At 39.4% G+C, this 17,960-nt stretch overlaps 1 protein-coding gene across 2 annotated transcripts in view; it reads right to left on the bottom strand.

Annotated features, from left to right (window-relative positions):
• The window catches only part of adcy8 (adenylate cyclase 8 (brain)), a 55,606-nt gene extending 50,458 nt beyond the window's left edge, over positions 1-5,148 (bottom strand). The window contains exon 1 of one of the 2 annotated variants that reach the window (XM_027137911.2): positions 3,306-5,148. In XM_027137911.2, coding sequence (XP_026993712.1) covers positions 3,306-4,175 — 870 coding nt within the window. In that variant the 5' untranslated portion in view covers positions 4,176-5,148. The remainder of the gene's footprint in view (positions 1-3,305) is intronic. The other variant, XM_027137910.2, reaches the window with a different exon arrangement.
• Positions 5,149-17,960: the final 12,812 nt, after the last annotated feature.

Genomic DNA, 17,960 nt, shown 5'->3' with positions numbered 1-17,960 from the left:
AAAAAACATACAAAGCTGCTTAAAATCAGCCCAAACCATGCATTAAATTCTGTTATACTCTGGACAGACCAAGGTAGTTCTTTTTTAAACATAAAAAAATACTGTTAAAAATATTTTTGTTGTTCAAACAGCATTTTATGAAACATGAAAGCATGGTGTTGATATCTCCTTTAGTCAAAATTGAAGGAATTATGGAAAGCACAAACTACCAAAAATCTATTTTGTCATAAAAACCGGCAGGCCTTTGTTAGACAGCTGAAAATGAGGAAATATTACTATTTGTAGCACAGTAATGATCAAAAGCACAATTTCAAGTACCATCAACATTTTGCAATTGCTTACTCAGATCCCCTACCAATTTGATAAATCTAGAGCAATTGATAAAAGGATCTGTGTAATAAAACTCTTAAGAAAATCTAAATTACCAGCAAAATTACCGTGAAAATTATTGAACAAAGTATTCTTTAAAAGGCTGAGCACAATTATGCAACTAGATTATTGTGATGTTTCTCTATTCCTTTTTTCCCTCTACATCACTTCTATTTGTAAACCACCGATCTTATTTATCTTGGTTTCAATTGGTTTCATCACACAAACCTGCACTTTTAATTAGGAGTGTGAGGACTTTATATCCACTGTAAAAAAATGTTGCTGTAATCGTTGATGAACATCAGAACTATTGAACATCCTTTCAACACACAATACTGCTAATATTAATAAAAATAAAGCCTTTTTTACTTTGAGTCTGCTTCTTCTCGATATTTCTTCCTCATGCCATTTTAGGGAATATTTACTTGCCACTGTCACCTCTGTGATCTAAATATTATTCCCCTTACCCCATCATAAATATAAATCGACATATGGTCTTCTGCTTTGTGACAATTTCTATTGTTAAAAGTCTTATACTATACATTATATACAGTATATTATTATACTATACATATTAACATTTACTGCATAATCCAAACTGCCTCCCATCCACCCTCACAACCACATACTAATTTAAGTACACACAAAGTATAATTAACACACAAATCACAAATTTAGCCCAGTACTGTCCCAGTCATACTAAATACATGTAGCCAAAGGTATGTGGACACTTGACCTTCAACCTCTATGAGCACAGTGGCTCAATCATGTTGATAAATAAACTTGAAAACATACAATTACCTTAAATGTCTTTGTATGTTTATCTATATCCCTGTATGTAGCATTAAAAATACTCTTAACCGGAACTAAAGGGAAAAACAGCCCTGGACACTGAAAAACAGCCCTGGACATTAATCTATCCACCATTAAACTTACTAATTCCCCCTTGACTGTGTGTTTATTTTATGCACTTGCTATTATCTTGAGTGTTATTTAAGCTGTTTGAAATATCTTTCAGTATTTGCATTGTAGATCTTGTGATAGCTCCCTTCCTGATCAGATCAACTCTTGAGTGTTTGAGCTAGTCTGATCTTTATATTTATTACATGCCTATATACTGACTGTTTAGGATATTGCACACCTTTTATATTCATGGAAATGAACTAGGATCTAACAGCTCATTCTGTTAATAAAGGCCATAAAAGGCCATTTTACATCAGGCTGCTTTGCCAGTGTGTATATGTGAGAGGACACTCGCAGAGGTGTCTGCTTTCATACATCATTGTCATGTCTATAAGGTGGGGCAGTGATGCATGAACCAAAGGAAAACAGAATGTACAGAAAAGGAAAGAGGTAAAAAGAGCAGTAGGTATGGCAGAAAAAAAACATCTCTATGTGATGCCTGTGTTGCCAGTGTTTTCTAGCCATTCATAATTGTTTTTTTGTAGTGCCTGGTTTATATAATATCAGGTTAGAGGTACTACATAATATACAAGTATAACAATATACAATATGAAAAGTAATGTAAGAATTAACAAAATATGAGTTTATAAATACACCTACTGAATATGTCCTCTGTTAACTATACTGTATAGCTATGTTGAAATGTTCAAAAACAATCGAGTGCTTATTGCCCTCTCATTTTTCGCTTCAGAGGATTTGGTGCTAGGTAAAATAAACTATTCTGATCCTTATACATGTTTAACTATACTTAAATCATTGCCCTGCTTACTTCACAATCCAGCCAGACATGACTCCAAACTTGGGAACTGAACTCTACTCCTCCCACCCAGTCAGTTTCCTAAACTAACACTGGTATAGTCTGCCACAGCTGAATTCCTCCAATATACACCACTGACACAGAACTAAGATATATATATATATATATATATATATATATATATATATATATATATATATATATATATATATAATCATAAATATATTACATAAATGTGGTTCTGTTTAAGTGAAGTGTTGCTAAAAATTAAATTAAGGGTTGATTGATTTATGTGCATTTATTGTGCATTCAATTATTGAAATCGGCAGGAGTATAGGGAAAACTGTAAATAAAATAAAAAAAGACCGCTACTTAGGTTTACTATTCAATATGCAAAACAGTTTTATGTAGTGTACTTCATGAAATTTTAGATGTTGAATTTGATGTTAATTTCAACATACTGTATGTATTTAATGTCCTGTTTTACTTTGCTACCACAAGAAAGAATTCATTATGTTAATTACCTTGAAATAATGATTTTAGAGACAACTAGGTATAGATCTGGAAGGTGTTATTGAAAGTATTGTTATTAAAAACATTTGTTTAAACATATATAACATTTTAATGTTGTAACCGAGGATTTAAGTAAAACCCAAATCAGTAAAAATATTTGTCCTGAATGATTAAGCATGTTTTTTATAACGGATTTCAGTCAGTCTTGAAAAAAGGCTAAGCCAAGCTTCTTAAAATATAAAATAAATATGTTCCTTCACATGAAGATAATCAACAAGATAAGGACTCTGAGGAAATATGTCATGTAATTTAAGAATTGATTTTATTTAACTAACAGAAAAGACAAATTATTTGGTATTTGATGTTGGTGGTTTGAAGTTACAACAGAAGATGGAAATACCGAGATCACGGTTTCAGCACGTGGACAGCGATCTGAGCGTCCAAGATAATAATAGCACGAGACAGCGACGAGATTTGAACGAAGTGGTTTTTAAAACCATGACAATGAACTAAACACAATTTTTCCCAAAATGTGCAAAACTTTGTATATGTTTCTAAGTAGTTTAAAGCCATAATGTATTATTTAGTTTAGTTAGAGTTAAATGATATTACTACGTGCATTTTAGCTTCTTTTGGATCTCTATAGTGTTTCATTATCGTGTAGTGTAAGAATGTGGAAATTCTAAACTATTTCCAGTATTACCTGATTGGTGGAAAGCTGCACATGGGGCGCCACGAGCAGCTGGAGAGCAATATGCAGCGCGGAGGTCAACACTCCCGCCACGATGGCCCATGTGAGCGGCAGCGGCAACATGCTGTAGGTAGCGAAGAGCGTGAAGAGCACGTAGCCCACACCGTCTCCCAACAGCCCGTAGCCAAGTCCCGTGGCCAGGATCTGCGTGGCCATGGCCGCCCACGTAACAGCGCCGCTGTACTGCAGGTAGCCGTGAGAGCTCGCGTCCTTGCGCACCACAACAAGCGCACAAATCACCACCTCGACGCCTGCAAAGAAGCCGAGCAGTGCGCCCTTTATTGGATCCACGGGCGTGGCGCCAAGAGTCAGGTGCAGCACGAGAAGTGTTAGCTTGGTCACCACGTCCATGACGTTCATCACCGCCACAGATTTGCGCCGCTGACCCAAGAAATAACGCTGGTACAGGCGCTCGAGTTCGCGTGATTTGAACGCGTAACGCAGAGTGGGGAATATCACGCCCCGGTACGCGCAACCCCAGCTCACGAAGAAGTCCGAGTTGCTGGGCGCGCAGTCGAGCTGCAGGAACCCCAGGTCACTACTCGAGCGCTCCGGGAACACCTTTGTGCCGCAGTTGTTGTGTCGCTCGCTCACAGATGTCCTCCCAGTTGACTGTTTGCGCAAGTCTTGTCCTGGTGTTTCATCCGCAGAAGCGGCCTTGGGGTTGTTGTGTTCGTGGATAAATCGCTGTTCGGTGATGTGGCGCACTGCGTTCTGCCACAGCAGCCGCTTCGGTCTCCCGCCGCTGTTATTCGTGGGGGTTTTGTTGATAGTGTACAGCTCCTCGCTCTCGCTGGAACACCTCACTTCGGATAATTCCATAGTTCTCGCACCCTACAGTATATTATTCTCTGTGACTATGTATGTGTGCGTATGTAGGTATGCGGATGTGAGTAAAGGCTAATTAAGCATGTTCAGCGCAGCGAGTGAGGTTTTGACTCCGCAATGAGTCAGGCGTGCGCCTGGAACAGACAGGCTCGTGAGAAAAACAATAGCCATGCATGATCAGTGGCTCACCTACATTGACCTTTGTCCTCGGGCGGTGTCGTTTTTAAACATCTACCCATCCGCTCGGAATTCCTCGAAGTCAGAAGGGCTTGTTCTAGTGGATATGTAGTCCTATAGCGGGGTACCGTTATTTTCCATCGCGCGACCCAAGTGCATAGGCAAGAATCTGCAAGAGGCGCGGCGCCATTCCGCCTCCCACGCGCCGCATAAAGAGAGCACTCTGTCACTTTACGTTATGCGCGCGTGCGTGGGTGCGTGGCGTCCTGGGAAGTAAAGACCGATCGGTTCTGCTGAACGTACTTGCAGCACAAACTCCAGGTATTCTCGGAATTCAACTTAAAGCTGAGTGGAGATCTGGTGCGGCCGGCATCTTCAGCCGCAATGACGAGAACGTATGAATGTCGCCAGCGCAGTAACGGCAGGCGACGTGTCAACCCCTTATTTTGGGGGACAGAACCAACATGCAAGGAGGCAAAGCTTTCTGAAGGCGCAGTATAGCGCTGGTCCCGTCCATCAAACAGTACACAAGCACAACATGAAATGCAGCCTCGAGCGGAGAGTCAGGATCAGCACAGACCTGGTACAGAGACGTCTTCGCACTAAAATGACAGCGTGTCAGCGAGAAGATGTATGTCTATGTTGTATCTGTCTGTGTATGTGTGTGTCCCGGCTAGAGGAGGCATGGGGCGAGCCGTGTGTCAGCTGAGTAAATATGACGTCACACAACCCTAGTCCTAGCCCTTGTCCGCCCTCCCCGCCCTACGCGCTCCTTTTGTCTCTCCGCTTTATGCACCGGCAGACAGCAAGCGCGTGCGCAAGTGTGTGCTCGCGCGCGCGTGTCAGTAATATTTATTGCCCTGCGAGTCCTGTAGCTATTCGGCCACATCACATTAGCTATATCCCAGGATCACAACGAAACAAAAATTCTGGTCAAACCGTACATTTATTGGTCAACAGCAATTTATTAAAATGACTAAAGAGCGATATGACCATGATTATGTGTTATATGACCGCTGTGTGTGTGAAGACAGACCCGTGTGCGCTTGTGTTGGACAGCAGGAGTGGGTGTTTAAGTCATTCGGAACTTTGAAGGTGCACTGACTCACCGACTTTTCGTCTTTTTTAGATATTTTAGACCGCGAGACTCAGACTGCGGCAGATCAGAGCTAATGGACGCCTCTCTGGTGACTCATCGCGTCCTCCGCACGCGTTGCGCTTCTTGCTTAGCCTATTTATTAATTTGTGTGTCTACCTGCCTCCTTGTTTTTCCCTTCTTGCTTTTTTTTTTTTTTTTTTTTTTTACAGTGAACGAGTTTTGTCCAGTGTCGGTGTAGTATTTCATGCCATGGTGTGAAAAATAAAACGGAACTAAACCGACAGACATCTTGTGCCCTAAAATGTGTATCACCTTGTCTCATTAATACTGCAGTAAACACACACACACACACACACACACACACACACACACACACACACACACACACACACACACACACACACACACACACACACACACACACACGCTTTGTTGGGCTAAATAATTTACAACTAGCCTATACTGACCATAACCTCAGTGATCAAATGGTGGGTGACACTGTTAGACATATTCATAAAAATCGAATATATTTAGACATAAACAGATTATCATTAATATCTTCCGCAAATATTACATCATATTATATCTAGTTGTACTGGGTCATTTTATGGTTCTGCAATACCACCTATATCTTCACAGTGAACGTAAGTTTCTGTTCTGGTGGAGTTGCCTAAGGTTATGTTTGTCCTCCCTGTACATCCCGGAGAAAAACCCAATCAGAACTGTTACACTTACAACGAGTTATTACAACAGCCAGTCCAAGTGGGGAGCATGATAGGAGTGATGATGGTGATAGGAGAGTGAGAGTCATCAACCCAGTTACTGTTCAGAATCAGGGTGTTTAGGTGCTTCACTGGATTCCTTTGACTAATTGGGCTTGATATTATATTCTTACTATCTGGAGATCTCAATTTCATCTGGAGATGAAAATCCACTCTATAGAGTTTCACTTAACTAGTGGTTAGTTTTTAGCCACATGAAGTGATGGGCTATGCTTCCCACACTCATCAATGAGTGTTCTGCCCTGTAGCCAGTTCTCCTTCATTGGACCACTTTTGGTATGTACAAAACACTGCATTCTGGGAAAACGCTACAAAATACTTGTACAATAAATTTTTTTTTACATCACCTTCTGACAGTTCATTTTAAATAATCAATGCTATTTACTTACACCTGTCAGTGTTTTTAATGTGTTGATATATATATATATTAACCAGTTCAAAACTTCAAAACCAAAAGACTCCATACATTTCTCAAAATAAGCTCAAGATGTGGTTGCCCTTTTAAAGTGAGACTGAGGTTTATAACATGATCAATAATTGTGGCCCTTTTTTCATCACAGCAATGAAATATGACCTATAGTTTGAACACTGCCTAGATGTCATAGACTGCATGAAGGGTTTTAAACAATGCATGTCAGAAGTAATAAAAGTGTACCTTTACTAATACACATATCTGGAATTCAATGTGTATACTAAGAATTCAGTATTTGAAAAATAACACATTGGCCAAACAAGCCATACACAAAGAAGACTACTGCAATGTTTTAAGAGGAAGACTTTTTTGTATTATAGCAACTTTTTTTCACAGTCAGTAGCAACCACAACAATGTGTATGATCTGAATCCAATAAATAAGTCAAGTTAACATGGATTGAATTCATTATATGTTGTACAGTATTGTTCAAAACCAATGTATCTGCCATTAAGTCCATTAGCTTCCCATTAAGCTGAGATTTACACAGTAAATATGAATTATTTTTTTAACAGCACTACATATTCTCCACTGCACTCATACCCTTGAACAAACTTCTTAGGTCTAAGCTTCTCTGAGGATCTTGTGAGCATCTCGTTCTTCATAATCACATCATAAAAAAGCTTCTAGCCCTTGTAATCCCTCTGCAATTATTAAAAAGAAGACTGCAAAGTTGCTTTGTTTTTTTGCATTTTGTCATATAAATTATTTGAGATTTATATCTTATCTTGAATCTTTTAAATTCATGTTTTCAGTTAATCATATTCACATATGTGATATCGTACAAAATTTATATGTCCCTCATGCAGAATTTTGATTTTTGTTTGCCGGTATACTATACTATACTATACTATACTATACTATACTATACTATACTACACTATACTATACTATATTATATATACTATACTATACTATACTATACTATACTATACTATACTATACTATACTATACTATACTATACTATATATACTATCCTATACTATCCTATACTATATATCCTATACTATACTAGTAGCTTCACATGAGTTGTGTGTGTGTGTGTCTGTGTATGTATGTCTGTGTGTGTCTGTGTGTCTGTGTGTGTGTGTGTGTGTGTGTGTGTGTGTGTGTGTGTGTGTGTGTGTGTGTGTGTGTGTGTGTGTGTGTCTGTGTGTGCGCATGTGCGTCTTGGCCGTATTCCAAGGCACTGAGTGAAGTGTGTGAAGTGTATTCGAAGAAAGGAAGTGGCTTTAGAGGTAAGAGGATAACAGAAAAGGCTTGATGATCTGATCTCTCCAGGTTTAAAATGAAACACATACATGAAACCCTTGAGCAGCAAATAGAGGAGAGAGAGAGAGAGAGAGAGAGAGAGAGAGAGAGAGAGAGAGAGAGAGAGAGAGAGAGAGCACAAAAGAATGGAGGTTTGACACTTGTTCTTCTATGGTTCCATCTCAGATGTCACTTTAATTGGAAGCCTTGCCCATGCACACAACCAGTGCAGCTGGTTCAAGCCAGTTTATACAAACAATCTGTAGAGTGGAATCCACAATATAATGGAATACACAGAGATACAGTGAGAGAGAGAGAGAGAGAGAGAGAGAGAGAGAGAGAGAGAGAGAGAGAGAGAGAGAGATATCAGCCATTGTACTTTACTAAAATAGCTCTTGAGACATTTGAAGTACATGAAGACATTAGGTTAGATCATTACTTGCATATGTGCACACACACACACACACACACACACACACACACACACACACACACACACACACACACACACACACACACACACACACACACACACACATACACACACATCAAGACCCCGCTGTCCCATCAATGGTCCTCCTGCTGCTTCTGTATCATCCCAACAAATGACATCATAGCCACACACAGGCATCTTGTTCTCACCCAACTCGACCAGGTCTGTTCATAGACTTCAGTTCAACATTTAACTCACTCATTCTTCAGCACCCAGCTGGAAAGCTGGAACTGTCTTTGATCACATGACACTGCAGCGGATAGCAAGGACAGCTGAGAAGATCATCAGTGTCTCTCTTCCTTCATCACAGATACTTAAACCACACTGCTGCCTCCACAACAACAACAGGATTGTGCAAGGCCCCCCTCACAACCCTGACACAAAAAGCCAACAGGATCATGGAGGACCACTGGCAACAAAACCACGAATAATTAACTTTAAATCTGCCCCTAAAATGTACTTTAGTAATCAAAAGGAATCTTTTTGGATTGCTTTAGTGTAAAACATTCACAGGGGATGCTGTAGGCTAGTGGTTAGGGTGTTGGTCTACCAATTGGAAAGTTGTGAGTTTGAATCTCAGATCCTGCCACTGCTGGGACCCTGAGCATAGCCCTCTAAAATGTGAATGAGTGAATGAACAAACAAACAAACAAACAAACAAACAAACAAATAAATAAATAAAGCTATCATGCCAACCCAGTCTGTGAACTCCACTTCCCAACAACTCAGCCTACATACATGGCTGCCCATACAATGTTCACAATCACCATACTGTTAAATGAGCACACCTGCTCCCCATCTCTCTCACACACTTTAAAACAGACATTCACATGCCACCAGTTTGAAAAGTACCTGTTCATTTTTGTCTTTGTACACCTGATTCTACCAATCCTGCTTCATGTTTGCTGTCCTACTTTTGTCCTTGCTACGTCTCTTCATTCACATTTGTTGTCTTTGCTCAGTTAACCCTGTTTGTCGGTCACCTGACCTCTGCCTGTTATGTGACATTGATTATGCCTCACACTTAGGCTTTCTTACACTGTTTCTCACTAAAGCCAAATTAACTGCAATTGTATTCCTTTCAGCCTCTTTACATGACAGTGGGGACCAGCTGTTCAGGTCCACAAGGTCAAAACTGTCAGCTATTTCAAGGATGCTGGTAGTCTGGGTGCCTTCTAGATTCATTCATCTGTGAACGCAGCTGCTACATTACTAATACTATATAAATAAACAAATAAACCAGCTTTTTGAGTATTTAAACAAATTTGAGTTGTTGTGTATTTTGTGTATTTTCTATTTTTTTTGTCATATTGATGTAACAACATAGTGCATGTCACATGGATGCTATTTAAAAGTTTCAGCAATCCCAGTGTAACACAAAAGGAGGAGAAAAAAAAAATCTTATCTTGAATATAGTCACGTTTATCTAGTATCTCCTATGATAATACTACAACAAGTGGCATGGTAAGTTAAAGGTTTGCCTTCATGGCTGGAGGTTTGATTCCTGCTTCTGCCCTGGTGTTTGAATCTTCTCCCATTGCTTTTGGGTGTTTCATCCCCCAGTCCAAATACACGCATTGTACTGTAGGCATCTCTAGTGTCATTAGCTTTGTGATCTATGAAATGATCTTGTTCTATTGGAAGGTCAAGATTTTACTCAATTTGTTTCTAGAAAGTTATACACCAGTACAATAAGAACTTTGAAAACTATTCTATTATATAGTACATATAGTTTGTGACATTATCAGTGTATTATTAAAGATAAAAAATAGCCTTATGAATCACTGCTGAGTTTAAAATGCTTCCCCCTGGAAAGGAGCGTTCTCTAAATTAATTATTTTTAAACAATATTATCAGCTTTTATCAACTCTTGCATGAATGTGCCTTTAAATGTGTAAGCAAACTGATCAGATTTCTGTATCAACAGATTTTCAACTGGTATCCAAAGGATGTTTTTCAGCAGTTTACAAAGCCCTAATACACAAGCTTGAGTCCAATAAGTGTAACTGCATCAATGGCATCAATTAACATGTCTTAGGAAATTCATCATGTTGTTTGGACTTTTTCTACTTTTCAGTCTCCTTCATTTTACATCATTGTCTAGAATAAATGACTTGTGTTTAATGAAGAGTGTCATGGTGAGGGTTACTGGTTTTGTTCCTGAACTGTGTTTGCTGTCTGTGTGGAGTGTCTGTGTACTGTGTTCTTCCTGTGCTTGTCTGGATCTCCTTTTACTGTACCTTCACAAAACACACATATACAGTGGTGTGAAAAAGTGTTGGCCCCTTCCTGATTTGTTATTTTTTTGCATGTTTGTCACACTTTAATGTTTCAGATCATCAAACAAATTTAAATATTAGTCAAACATTACACAAGTAAACATGCAGTTTTTAAATGAAGGTTTTTTACTATTAAAGGAAAACAAAATCCAAACCCACATGGCCCTGTGTGAAAAAATGTTTGCCCCTAAATTGGTTGGGTCACCCTTAGCAGCAAGAACTATAATCAAGTGTTTGCGACAACTTGCAGTGAGTCTGTTACAGCACTGTGGAGGAATTGTGGTCCAGTCATCTTTGCAGAATTGTTGTAATTCAGCCACATTGGAGGGTTTTCGAGCATGAACCGCCTTTTTAAGGTCATACGCACAGCATCTTAATAAGATTCAGGTCAGGACTTTGACTAGGCCACTCCAAAGTCTTCATTTTGTTTTTCTTCAGCCATTCAGAGGTGGACTTGCTGGTGTGTTTTATATCATTGTCCTGCTGCAGAACCCAAGTTTGCTTCAGCTTGAGGTCACGAACAGATAGCTGCACATTGTCCTTCAGGATTTTTTGATACAAAGCAGAATTCATGGTTCTATTTATCACAGCAAGTCTTCCAGGTCCTGAAGCAGCAGAACAGCCCCAGATCATCACACTACCACCACATTTTACTGTTGGTATGATGATGTTTTTCTGAAATGCAGTGTTACTTTTATGCCAGATGTAATGAGACACACACCTTCCAAAATGTTCAACTTTTGTCTCCTCAGTCCACAGAGTAGTTTCCCAAAAGTTTTGGGGATCATCAAGATGGTTTCTGGGCAAACACTTTTTAACACAGGGCCATGTAGGTTTGGATTTTGTTTTCCCATAATAATAAAAAAACTTCATTTAAAAACTGAATGCTGTGTTTACTTCTGTTATCTTAGACTAATATTTGATGATCCGAAACATTACAAATGTGTAAAAAAATAAAAAGGAAGGGGCAAACACTTTTTCACACCACTGTAGATGGATTGGCTACTCTAAATTGCATTTAGGTGTGACTGTATGTGCCATGCAAAGGATATACTCTGGAACTATAATAAACATTATTAAAACAACACAGTTATTGAAGATAAAATATGAATGTATTTAAGGGCTCCATATTCTACTGCAGACATATAGTCTATTGATTTGATGGACCATCTGCCCAGAAACAACGGCTGCTCAATGCTTAAATTGGCAACACTGAGTTATACCGAAGGGAAGACATGACTATCGCAGATATGGAACTGCAGTAACCCATGTGGGTTATATGACTGGTTTATGTAATATGAGATATTCTTATAAAGGTCAACTCCTCTGGGAGAGTTTGAACACTGATAGCAAAACATTCTCAGCACTCTTCCTCTGAGAGTGTGTTCATTTTTGCTTTTGTGGTGAATGTTGAGCATTCTCCTGGTTCATGGGATGTATTTCAATAGACTCTTAAGACTTGTGTTTTTGATATTCTGGCTGTTTTATGACTGCAGAACATATTTTGAAGCTGCTTGTTACCAACTCACAGATCCAGGGACCCTGAATTTACTCCGAGCTCATTTTATTGTCTGCAGGTGATTCTTTTAGGTTCTCCAGGTTTGTTCCCACCTCCAAAAAACATATAGCATATAGCATATGGCATGTAGATTGTTGACTCCATATTGAGTGTAATTACTTGTATGATGCTCTGAGATGGACTGGTGTCATTTATTTTATATTCCTTCTTAGACCTAAGTTTTCTTGAAAAGGCTTCTTTGTAGTTAATAAAAATATATGGAGAAGTAATGTTTCATTTATTTTTCTCAGCCCTTACTCAACCCTCTTATATTTTTTTGTAGAGCTTTATATTTATTATGTTTAAGTATATTCAGCAAGGAAAGAATGTGCAACACACTCATACATACACAAACACAATAAATAAAACAAAGCTGCAGGAATAGAAATGAAAGACTACTAGAAATATGTGCTATGTACATATACATGTGCAAATATAGAATGTTTTATGTGCATAGTAGTACAGTAATGTGTGCAAATTGAGTGCAACTGCATGCTGATAGTCATAGTATCATTAGCAGAGTGATTAGAAATAGGCAATGATAATGATAGCAGCAGTAACACTAACAAGTTCAGTTGAAGCTCTTAATCTCTTGAGCTTTTAAAATTTGCTCCAATTAATCTCTTTTCCTAAGAAAAAATTTCAAGAGGTTTCGATCAGACAGAGAAGAGACAAAGAGAGAAAAAAGGACAGATGGAGAGAGACAGACAGGCAGATGGAAGAGATTGCTTGTTTTTTGGACAGATGCCTTTTAGGTTATTTCTTCAAATTTGTCCCACTCTCCTTCTGTTGTGTGTGTTTGTGTGTGTTGTGTCATTCCTCCATTCTATAAGTTTTCAGCTCATTTTACTGTTGATGAGTAGAGAATCCACAAGGGTGCACCAAAACACACACACACACACACACACACACACACACACACACACACACACACACACACACACACACACACACACACACACACACACACACACACACACACAGTTTATTATCTACATGGCACTCAGTAATCACTCCAATGAACTTTGCAACAACTTTATTGGCAACACTATAAGCTGGTTGCTGAAATTTGCCCATGTGTCTGCAGCCTAGCAGTACTACCAAATGAATACCTACACAAAGGTAGTATACTTTAGAAGGAAAAAAGCAGTAGAGGTTTGCGGAATGCCAAGTTTTAGGATTGTATGCATAGAGGAACACTAACATGTACAAAACAAGTTGACAGGTTTCATTCAAATCACTACAGACTGACCACAGCCATTCTTCTACCACATATTTCTTTCACTTGTGCTGACATGTGTTTCAATTGCAATCTCATATGTGTAGTCCAAATGTCTGAAACTATTCATGAAAATGTATCAAATTTGATGACAATTTCTTTTATTGACAATTTGACAGCAAATCCTACCTGATTTTCTTAGTAACTGGTATCATTAATTCCAAGCTAACAGGAACTCCAAAAGTGTACAAATCCAGCCAGGTTGTTGCCTGAGCACAAGTTTCAGTAAAATAGATTAGGTATAAGGAAAATCTGACCTTTTGTACAAAGCAGTTATCTTGGTCAATATCATAAATTTAAATTTAGATTTTAAATTTCATTTCATTCCCATTTAGGGATCTTTAGTGCAGAATCTAAGAGTTATTATTTATTTAATACTTATTCAATTTTAAATAGTGCAACATTTTAACTCTACTGTACAATACAGGAAATAATGTTGATTTGGACTACATTTATTTATTGACCTTTTATAATATAATATAACATAATATAATATAATATAATATAATATAATATAATATAATATAATATAATATAATATAATATAATATAATATAAGACTTAAACAAGGAAAGAACCATCTTAACAATCCATCTGAATGGACATTGTAATCAGTAGTCAATTTTTTACTGCTTTTTTTTTCTTACTTTTTTACTACTAGACTGGAATGAAACTCTTCAAACACCTTTAATGCTATTCAATTCAATTTATTTGTATAGTACTCTTATCATTGGGGTGGGGGGCATTTTGAAGCCAAGGCCATCCAAACATGATGGGAGCATGTGGTGAGGGAATAACAAGGAAGGAGATCCACTCCGTATGTAACAAGGAAGGAGATCCACTCCATTGGCAATGGGCACCAACAGGGGCTTAGTGTGATGGTGAGCCCGGTGGAGAAAATGACCATCCAGGGCCCGTGCTTGGAGAATAGTCGGTAGCTGTTCTGTCGCAACCCCAGTTGATGCACTAATTCCTCATCGAGGAATTCCAGATCGGCGCCAGAGTCTAGGAAGACAGCAAGTTTGTGGTCCTGGTCCTTAATATGAAATCAGGCCTTGAGAAGTGGGTAGGGGGAAGTGGCCTCCTCCTTCAACGGCGAGCCCTGCCTTTTGCTGGACATATTGCAAAGTGCCTGGCCTCGCCACAGTAAAGACAGAAATCACTGGCCAGATGTCTCTCCTTCTAAGCTGAGGACAGGAGGCAATGTCCAATCTCCATGGGTTGGGGAAATGGTGGTGAATGTGATCAACCAGGTAAGGCTTGACATACAGGGTTCTGGGAAGCCAGGAGAGGGCCGGGTGTTCCTCCTTTCGTCGTTCACGGATTCAGCGATCAATCAGGGTACCCAGACAAATCAGGTCATGAAGCTCGTAGGGAAGTTCACGTGTGGCGAATTCATCCTTCACCTGGGGAGCCAGGCCTCAGTAGAAGGCATCATAGAGAGCAATGGAATTACACCCACTGTCCCTGGCGGCCATGCAAAAGTCCACGGCATACTCAGCCTCCAAGCAAGCCCCCTGGGAGGATGCAGACAAGGTTCGGGTGGCATCCATCTTTGGTAGAATGGAGTTCTCATTCTGCTGTAGCCCAGCTCTTGGCCTTTCCGGATAACAAGGAGACCACATATGCTACCTTAGACTAATCCGAGGGGAAAGAGGAGTGCTGGACCTAGAAAAATCACTGAGCACTGCATAAGAAAAGCACAGCAAAGTCCAACCTCTCTGGAGAAATGCTCAGGGTGCGGGAGAATGGTATTTTGGGTCTGCTCAACCATAGGTAGGGGAGGCTGAGCCAGTGGCATTGGTAATGGCAAGGAGGCCTGTGCCATGGTGAGCATGCTGAATTAGTTTGTTTGTGGCTGAGGCAATGTCCTTGAGTTGGCACTCATGCGCAGAAGAGGATTTGGGCAGAGAGTCAAGGCAGGACTGTAGCTCCTGGGGTCCTGCTGGGCTCATTGTTGGCCAGATGACACTATAAGTGAGCAGTGTGGAGGTGCTAGGGAGGAACCAAAACGCAGGACCAAATCCAATGAAGAGAGTTTAATAATAATAATAATAATAATAATAATAATAATAATAATAATAATAATAATAATAATAATAATAATAATAATCAAACCTAGGACACAGTTCAGGTGCGAATCCACACAGGATGCAAAAGAAACAAAGAGACAGAGGCATATGCAGGGCAAAGTCACAGCACAAACCTCATAACAGAAACACGGTAGTAACAGGTAGCCAGAGTACGTTAATAGTCCACAGGCTCAGGTCTTTAATACAGGATGCTTACAATCCATAAACAGGAAATAATCCTCACACAGTCAATAATCCCCACACGGGCAATAATCCACAGGAGAAAATGGGAGAGCAAAAATAGCAACAAGCCCAAAACCCCAAAAACACAATCCATACGGAAGAAAACGCGCTGAAGCAGAAAACCAAAAAATGGCACAGGGTAGCAAAGAACACAACTGATGTATGCAAAAACAGACAAAACAAACGGGAAAAAGTCCACCCAGGCCAACTGCATTGATGCTCAGAGAAATAACTAGAAAAGGAGGATGGCAGGATGACAACATAACTGGAGAGAGGTCATCTAGCAAAAATCATGCATGGAAGACGTGCATAAATACTGTAGCACTGCCGGGATGAAAAGTCTGGCGACCCGAAGGTGATGTGACCAATGAACGCCACAAACTGGAACTCCAGAGGAATACGCTGAAACCTGGCAAATTTCACTCTCATCCTCAAGACTTGCCTGATTATTCCGATACTCTACTACTCCTTTCCTCTTGCATCTTCAATTGGGTTGTTCTGCTCTTGTTACTCCTGCAAGTCTTGGAGCCTGGTTTCTCTAAAGACTTGTTCCTCATGATATCTCAGGGAGTTTTTCCTTGATCTTGTCTTATTCTCCTGACATATTTATTAGAATCCTAAAACTACATTTGTCTTTCTGTAATCTCAATAAATTGTGCTAACACATCACTATAGAATAATTCATTCATTCATTCATTTTCTACCGTTTATCCGAACTACCTCGGGTCACAGGGAGCCTGTGCCTATCTCAGGCATAATTGGGCATCAAGGCAGGATACACACTGGACGGAGTGCCAACCCATCGCAGGGCACACACACTCTCATTCACTCACACACTCACACACTACGGACAATTTTCCAGAGATGCCAATCAACCTACAATTGGTTTGGGAAGATCTATGTGAGTCCATGGCCACAGAACCCAACACACAGTGTTTCTAGCTTGATATGTGTGGTGCTATGTAGGAGCATTGCAAAAGCGTGGGCTGGTCTGATAAATCACATTTTCCTTTATGTCAGTGGGGTGAATAAAACTTACTGCTGAACAAGTACACACCTTTATGGCTATGGTATTCCTGAATAGTGGTGTGCTCTTTCAACGAGATAATGTGACCTGAAAAACTGTTAACATTGTTCATTGTTCAAGCATTTGTGAGATTTGTTGGACAAACAAGTCCAATCAATGGCATAATCCATGGCTTCATACATCTCAAAGCCAGTCCTGCATGTGTTTAATGTCCAATTGTGGTGTAAATAGTCACCAAAGCAAATCATGTGGATTCTTTTTTCCTGCTGAAATCTCCTGCTGAAAATCATAACCACAGCTTCATGCTACCATAAAAAGTTTCCCTGCCGGCATGGAGCTGGCCAGGTGATGAGTGGTGCCTGGTTTCCTCTGGATTTCATACATTTCACTTAGTATGAAGAGTTTAATCTTGGCTTCGTCATCCCACAGTTCACATGAGCCCTATGTCATGATGATGAGTGGCTTCTCTCTGGCCACTTTATAGTAAAGGCCTTATTAGTGGAGTACTGTAAAGATTTTTTCCTCCCCACATTGGACCTGTGGAATTCAATCAATGTGATGCTTGTGTTCTTGGATAGGTCTTAGTTTGGCAGGTGGCCTGATTGCTTCTTCTCTTTAAGATTGATGGATGCCACTGTAATCATGTCCAATAATCTAAATTTACCACAAGTGAACTTTAATTAAGGAGTAGCAACATCTGACCAATGACATGATCTACTGAACGGTATACAAATGAGCCCAATTATGAGTGTTAAATGTTAGATTTCCCTGTTTTGTTTTTTTTTATTAACCAAAATAGATTAAAAAACATTGTTTATACTGTTACTAAGGCAATATTAAATACTATAATTGATTTTGAGTTTAGTATTTGGTATTGTTTACTATTTGTAAAACTGCCCTCCCTGCAATTGCATCTGTCTCATCATGTTACATTAATAAAATTACAACCTGTGAGATGTAGCGGAAATCATGACTGAAAATGTAACTACTGTCTGCTCAAATTATATAAAATTTCCTTTCATAAAAAAATAAAAAAATAAAATCTGT

This window comes from Tachysurus fulvidraco, chromosome 22 (assembly GCF_022655615.1).
Source record: "Tachysurus fulvidraco isolate hzauxx_2018 chromosome 22, HZAU_PFXX_2.0, whole genome shotgun sequence".
Lineage (NCBI taxonomy): Eukaryota > Metazoa > Chordata > Actinopteri > Siluriformes > Bagridae > Tachysurus > Tachysurus fulvidraco.
This window is presented reverse-complemented; position numbering and strand designations above follow the sequence as displayed.